Source organism: Seriola lalandi, unplaced genomic scaffold, assembly GCF_002814215.2.
Source record: "Seriola lalandi dorsalis isolate HSWRI2012SDOR001 ecotype SW California unplaced genomic scaffold, Sedor1 jcf7180002054919, whole genome shotgun sequence".
NCBI classification, from domain to species: Eukaryota; Metazoa; Chordata; class Actinopteri; order Carangiformes; family Carangidae; genus Seriola; species Seriola lalandi.
In genome coordinates, this window is record NW_019525471.1 from 562,700 (window position 1) to 570,009 (window position 7,310).

The following is a 7,310-nucleotide window of genomic DNA, read 5'->3' on the forward strand; positions in this document are numbered from 1 at the left end:
CTTGGTGTCATGATTACATGTTTTTCTTTCTTAATGTTATTGTGCTTGTGTTTCCAGAACCATGCATCAAGTGTATGTATATACTTTTCACATTGAGCACATTTGATGTGTGGAGCACCAAAACTGACAAAAAGCTGTAAAAAAAGATGAGTCAAAAATATACATCATTACATCAATTATTTACTTAATTGGGAGTAAAAGACGTGTAATGTTATCGACATGAGAAAAATGTTGTGAAGATAGAAGTATGGTGTCCAAAAAGTGTCAAAAAACAGCTGAAAACGCAAGTCTCTTTTGTTTTCAGTTAAGCTAACTAGCCTCACACTCCACACGGTTGTATATCTGTGCATGCTCTCCTTGAATGCTCCACTGATATTACACACTGCTTGGACGTTGCCCTGGACATTCAAATGTTGCTTTACAGCGAGTTAAATTGCCCCCACCCCACCAACAAATAAAGGAAAATAAAATAAACATAGTGAAAGTTAATAAATAGGCAACAAAAAAAAAGAATTTAATTTTAAAGACTGAATTATCTATCAACAGATTAGAAAAAAGTCTCTTTTTTCTACCAATTGATGGGTACCCTTTGTCAGGTTTGGGGCTCTATATCCAAAGAGAATTAAGACAAGATGTTGACATTTTGACTGCACTTACCCACATAGAAATCTACCTGTGTGAAGGCTCAATTTCCTCTTCCTCTCTCACACTTGTCATTGGATAACACCTCCCCCACAATCCCAGGAGGCCATCAAAACATGATGTGGGTTCCTATAAAGTGGTTTGTGTACCAGGGGAGCTGGAGACCTCTCCCTGCCCTCTATAAGAATAGCCCACCTAACCCAGGGGCTGGCAACTCCTGAGACAGAGGCCACATCCAATTTAGTTTCTCTCTTGCCTGTCTCCAATCTCTTCTGTCTGCTCAGTCACACCAGGTGGCACACACCAGCTTCTCACATGACACACACTCGTCCATGCCTGGGGGGTTTTCACACAGGGTGTCGGAGCTGACTAAAGTGGGGAGTAAAAATGTTGTGCGTGTACGTATGTGTGGGCAAGGGGACATATTCATCTGGGAGTATGCATGCATGCATACGCCCAACCTGCAACACTCTGTAATGGTGTTACTCCCTTTGACAAGTCCATTAAAGAGGTGTTTCCGTCCCCTTTCACTCATGCTCTTCCAAATGTCCTTGCTGAAGAGTGACTGTATTTTCTCTGCAACCGAACAGTCAAAACTAGATTTAGAATTTTTTTATTCATCCATTACTTGAGCAATTTGGGCCTGTACTGTTTTCATTTCCCTGTCAACTGTGTTGCTTGGCTCACTGCAGTAAAACACTGACCGCTACTCACTGTAATAGGCAGCCATATGTTATCACACACATGATCCACAGTTTTGTCCACGTTCCTTTTAATGCTTTGACTTCTTATTTTACTGGATCAGCGTGCTAACATTTGGCTGAACACAAAGCACAGCTGATCATGACGGGGGTGTCATTAATTCTGCTGGTATCTGATCATATACCAAAGTAGGACAAACTGACATTTTGACCTGATGATGGCGCTGGATGAAGAGTCAGGAGAGCACCAGCGTTACTAAAAATTCATCCTGTGGAAGACAAAATTTACCACTTTAATAATAGTGTTGGAGACGTTTCACTTTGAATCACAAATGTGGTTAAAGTGATCACAGCCAATAGGATTTATCCTCTGAGGACTATCGATGGTACAAAATGATGGCAATCCATCCAGTAGCTGTTGAGCTATACTAGACAAGCATGAACAGTGGCATGAGTCCTAAATAATCCCCAACTCTCCAGGCTCAGATACAGTATTCAGCACTGACTAACTGGTGACTCATCATTCAGCAGCCTGCATAGTGTCTGTGAAAGTCTGCACAGTCATTGTCTAAACAGCGATTGGCCAAAAGGGGCTTGTGTCTTCTTGGAAACATTACCCAACCAAAAGCCCTGACACTCCCCACTGCGCTGTTGGTGTCTTTTGTGATTGTTACTCTTTCAGATAAGCTGACTACTTCAGAGTGAGTCAGTGAATTTGATTTCACAGCAGGGGGGTTGCGTGGGGGTGCTGGGGTGTTTTCTTCCTGCGCTCCCCCTCGTCCCCACTCTCAGTCTTCTCTCCGTCCACCTCTCAATATTTTTCCTCCTCCTCCTCCTCCTCCTTTTCTCTCATCCGCAGCTTGCACCTCCCTTGGGTGGGCCCCCGCGCCCTCGGTCTCACAGCAATCAAAACACTGAGGGCTAACTCTCCCACTACTTCCCTGTTTCTCAGTGATTTCATGTTTGTACAATCCACTCTTTGATTCCAGATAAATACAGAAAGATATTATTTTAATCATTTGAGTTGAGATCCAATAATCGTGTAGGTGTGTGTGTTTTTCTGAAATAATGGGGTGTGTGTGTGTCATATGATAACTTGACTGAGGATGACATCATAGAATGAGCAAGGCCCTTTCTCTCAGACAATAAAGAGCTCCACAGTGCCACCCAGTGGTCATAAGAAGACATTACAGCACCCACCTACAGTATATGACACCTCCTATACTCATGAAGTATACAGACCCTTTTACTGTGGCAAAAGTAGTAATACCATAATGTATAAGTACATTATAAATACTGCTGGTTTAGCAGAAAAGTACTAATTTTGTATTATATTATTGGATCATTATTCTTGGTGTATGAATGTATAAATGGTACTCACTGGTGTAGTTGGTCTAGGTGGAACTAATTTTAGCAATATTATATACAAGAAATCTTCATATTTAATAAACCTATCATATCTTTTGTGTGTAAAATCTTAGTCTGAAACGTAACTGCTAACTACGTCTATCAGATAAATGCACTGTTCTGGAATGAATCAATGTAGAAATATAAACTAGTATCAAATGGAAATACTCAATTAAAGTACAAGTGCATCCAAGTGACATTTAAAATAAGTACAGTACTTGGTTTAATGTATTGAATTTAAACTGGGTTAAATATGTGGGTTGTACAAAAACCTGCTGCATGGGTGTTATATGCCAAAACATGTTCAGTACCAACTGTGTTATTGGACATTACTACAATCTTAATTAAAGTATTGCTACTTTAAAAATGGAAGGCATGAAAATTACTTTGACTGCTGATACAATCACAAAGAAAAGAGGCCCACAAACCCATTTTATCTTGCACTGAGAGCTCCAGGCGCTCAGTCCTCGAGCCTGGCAGTATCTGAGGGGTCTCAGAGGACTTCACTCCCCACAGTGGGTTGAGGGGCAAACTGGTGTTCAAAGCAGCCCTGCCTCCGCCAGATTAGCCTTGTGCGCGCCAGGCTTATACCTCCGTGAAAGAGGGTGCCACTCAGGGCTCAGAGGGGGGTTGTGATCCATTGGTGCTAGACATCATCCCAGTCTGTCCAGACTTGGATGGGTCTCAGTAGGGATGGTAATACCGTTACTGTTTATTAGTCATCAGTTGTGTTTGGATGCGATGTCGTGGTCTGTTTTAAGTTTTGCAATGGCTTTTGTGAATCCAGCAAAATAGACATACACAGTAGGCGTGGTTGCATGACACTAAAACTCCACTGCAGCAAAAAGCAGTTCTCTATTGTGTGATATATATTGATGATGGATAATATTCTCATACATATTGTGGTATAGATTTCAACCCTGTTGTATGGAGGCACATTTCTGCCAGGAAAACAAAGAAGTTAATACCTTGATCATAATAAAAAATAAAATGTTCATGTTGAACCAAAATTTTCAGTTTTTATCTCTACTGAGTCAAAATTTCATTTAAATGCATTTATATTTTATCCTTTTTTTTTCTCTTCCTGACAGCAATGGACTTTTATACTATTGCCCAACCCTAATACATAATATGAAAGATAGCCCTGTTGAAATCCACATATAAATCTAAATATTCCATTGCAACAGTTATAATCTAAACAGTGATATTCCAAGTCTCTCCATCAAATTATTTCTTCATGTATTTCGCCTTCAAACTTCCTGTTGCTGAGCCAAAATAGTTTTTTATACATGTAAATAATATTTTCAGTGGTCAAAGGATTATAGCTTTCATACTGTACTGAAGTATATCTAGAGCTACTGTACAGTTAAAGTAGACACAGGTCGCCCTCTCGTGGTCAAAGAGGCTCAGTGCATATTTCCTCTTCATTACACCCCTTTCTTGAGGGAAACTTCATGAGCGTTTTCACCACTGAATGAATGTCATTATCCTCTCCTGTCTCTCTACAACCCCATCATGTGAGAAACCCTCATTTCCCTAATGGGTTTTTCTGCCTAGCTGTTCAGACCTACTGCTGAGTGTACCACCTAAAGGCCAGCACATGACAGCACAAGACCCCGGCTGTCATCATGTGATCGGACCAGAGAGAGACTCACTATGTCAGAGAGACTTTAAGTCTGCGATGCTGCGGAGGTTTGATGTTTCCTCAGAATCTTTCTCTTTATCAAGACAGCAATTACAAAATTATGATGCACATTAAATTTAATTACTGAGATGTGATCTGTGCACTTGATCATGATGACTTGATAACTCTCGATATAACTGGCCTTTGAAACCATAATTAATTTGTCAATCTTCACTCACATTAAATACAATGCTCAAATTCTCCTCTTGCTCAGATATGTGAAAATGACACCAATATTAGATTCACATGACACATGAAAATGACTTTATGTTACAGACAGTATAACCCTGTATATAAGAACCGTTAGTGCAAATTGACTTGTTTCCCAGCTGGTTAAAGACACAAAAAAAAACATATTATACATATAATATTGTATGTGGTTGTTATTGTGCTGCTTTAGGCTGTTTCCCATCACAAAGGTGAAGAACAAATGCTTTCAAGTTAAAGTAAGCTGTGGCACATCATTTAAAGGGCCAGTTCACCCGAATTACAGAAAACATAGTGTCTCACTTACCTCTAGTTGTATCTAATCATGCAGATATCCTACTCTATTTTTGCCCACATTTTGAGTCATTCATTTCTGATATTTTTGCCCCCCCCCCCGTACAATGGAGGTGGAAGAATTTCCATTGGCATCACTCACAACAGTGAAAAATGACATTTAAATAATTAAACAGCCCCAAATATTTCTAGAAACAATGCACCCGTTACATTGGATAATCCACAAACACACGCTCTGTGGGCTAGCCAGAGCAACGGGGACATTGTTTCTGGAAAGACATGCAACGGTTGAACTCAGTGAAATGACATTTTTCAATGCTGTGGGAAAAACAGATGAAATACTTCTTCTCCTCCAGTGCAGGATGGAAATAGAAATCTTAGAGAAAATCTCAACATCTGGACAAATAAATCCAAAACTATTTACATGGCTAGTTACCACCAGAGGCAAGTCAGGAAATATGTTTTTGAAATTTGGGTCAACCTTTAATTAGCGTTTGGCCATTCCTTGGATGCTGTTTTTTTCTTTTTTTCTTTTTTGGATTATTTAAAGGCACTTGGAGTGGATGGCAACGACTGTTATACTCTAACTATTCTGCCCTTTCATTTTCATGCTCGCTGAGTTTTTCTGTTCAAATTAATCCCCTGATTTATTCAGATAGCTGTTAGTTCTCAGGTATTTAATGAGGGTAGTGTGCAGGTGTTGGTTTGGCCTTCATTTTGAATGAAGATGAAAACTTCTTTAGCTGGATCTGTTTGCTGTTGCTGAGTTAGGGTCCACACTTTGGGTCTCAACACATTTGTTTCAATTATATTGTAGCAGTGAAACTCTGAAAATTGCCAAACTTTTGAGGTATATTTAGTAGAATCCCATGAGAATAAACTTGACTTTGCCATGACTTATTTTTAGAAAAAAAAAACCACACACACACAGATCTATATCATGTCATCTATATAAAAATAAAATATGAACTTCAGACTCCAGGTTACTGCTTCTTGAAAATCCTCTTAGCATCCACTCCCTCGTAGTTGTAACTCTGTGAGGAAGAGACAGAGGTGTGTTACTTTATGGAGACATTTATTGAAAGCAGACTGCAGCAATTAACATATTGCATTGGAACCGGGTTAAAATCGATGAGCCGTACGGGGACCTACTGACCTGTACGAGCTCTCCTCCCACCAGAGCTCTCGTGGTGGTCAGGACCTTGTTGTTGTCTTTCCTGGTGAATTTGCCCTTTAGCATGTCACCCTCCATCTCCCACGTACCCTAGTTAAAAATATACAGTTGGTGATAGAAGCTCTTCTTATGTTATGCTACATTTGTCTGAATTTGCCAAGTTTTATTGGCCATATTTGTTTGTTTTTGATGAGTTTTTCCACATTCAGTTCGCTCTCCTGCCAGCTACTACATAACCACTGCAGAGTAATTACTCACTGGAACTTTTCCACCGCTTTCAGCATTAGCATTAGCTGGCTGAATTTGCTCTTTCCTCATGAGTGATGAATCCATCACTCTTTAAAAAAAAATAAGCCATATTTTCCCTAAAGCAAACTATTTCTGGTTGCATTTACATTATGGAGCAGCACCTGGACTGGCTGCTGCTGGTTTTAATTATGAATATGAGTCTGCACCACATCAGGACACTCACTGAGACTTCAGTGCCATCAGCCAGGCTGTAGTCGAAAGCGACGCCCAGGGTGAAGTCGATGTCCTTGGTGCGGAAGGTGCTGGACTCTTTGATGTGAAACTTGTCCCCGGTCTGCTCGATGGTGACCTTCAGGTTGTCATGTTCCGCCAGCTTGCGCTTCATGACATTAATACCTTGTTGATAGGAAGAAAAATATAAAAATGTAGATGGATGGATAGATAAGAATCATGTATTGAAAGTGTATTTGTAAGTGACAAGTTCTCTTCCAAGCTTTTATTTTGAAGTGTTCACAGAGTATTAACACACAGTCCAAAGATCTTAATTTAGCTGCTGCTATTATTATGGGTTGTTCCACAGTCACCTCAGACCTATCAACACCTCACTGCACTGGCTAGCATTCACACAGCAATGTCAAACTTTATGGAAACACATGACACACTCACATACATCGTCCTCATGAGCGAGATCATGAGGCCGGACAAATAGAGCTGAGGAACACCATGACTTGACTGACAGATTAATTAACTACACACACTCACACACACTCACCCATTTGCTCCATGAACTTGTCATAGTTCTCACTGCGGTCGACTTTCCAGGTTCCACTGAATGACATGGCTGCAGGCTGGTTTGGGCTGAGGGCAGCTGGTGATGAAGCACTAGCAGAACTTGGGACTGTGAATGCCCAGTGGCCTCCATTTATATAACCCCCCACCCCAACCCCACCCC

General features: G+C 40.5%; 1 protein-coding gene across 1 annotated transcript; it reads right to left on the reverse strand.

The window, feature by feature from the left end:
* Window positions 1-4,493: 4,493 nt before the first annotated feature.
* Window positions 4,494-7,289, reverse strand: LOC111673486 (fatty acid-binding protein, intestinal-like). Its single transcript, XM_023431246.2, has 4 exons — window positions 7,131-7,289; window positions 6,582-6,754; window positions 6,092-6,199; window positions 4,494-5,969 (listed from the first exon to the last, which is right to left on the reverse strand). The coding sequence occupies exons 1-4, from the start codon at window positions 7,195-7,197 to the stop codon at window positions 5,919-5,921; spliced, it is 399 nt and encodes a 132-aa protein (XP_023287014.1). The 5' UTR covers window positions 7,198-7,289; the 3' UTR covers window positions 4,494-5,918.
* Between the last annotated feature and the right edge of the window lie 21 nt (window positions 7,290-7,310).

Excerpts from the sequence above, each read along its gene's own strand:
- LOC111673486 (XM_023431246.2), bottom strand. The coding sequence starts at position 7,197 with ATGTCATTCAGTGGAACCTGGAAAGTCGACCGCAGTGAGAACTATGAC. Across the intron at positions 6,755-7,130 it reads CAAGTTCATGGAGCAAATGG|GTATTAATGTCATGAAGCGC; the intron begins GTGAGTGTGTGT and ends CCTATCAACAAG. Across the intron at positions 5,970-6,091 it reads TGGGAGGAGAGCTCGTACAG|AGTTACAACTACGAGGGAGT; the intron begins GTCAGTAGGTCC and ends TCTTCCTCACAG.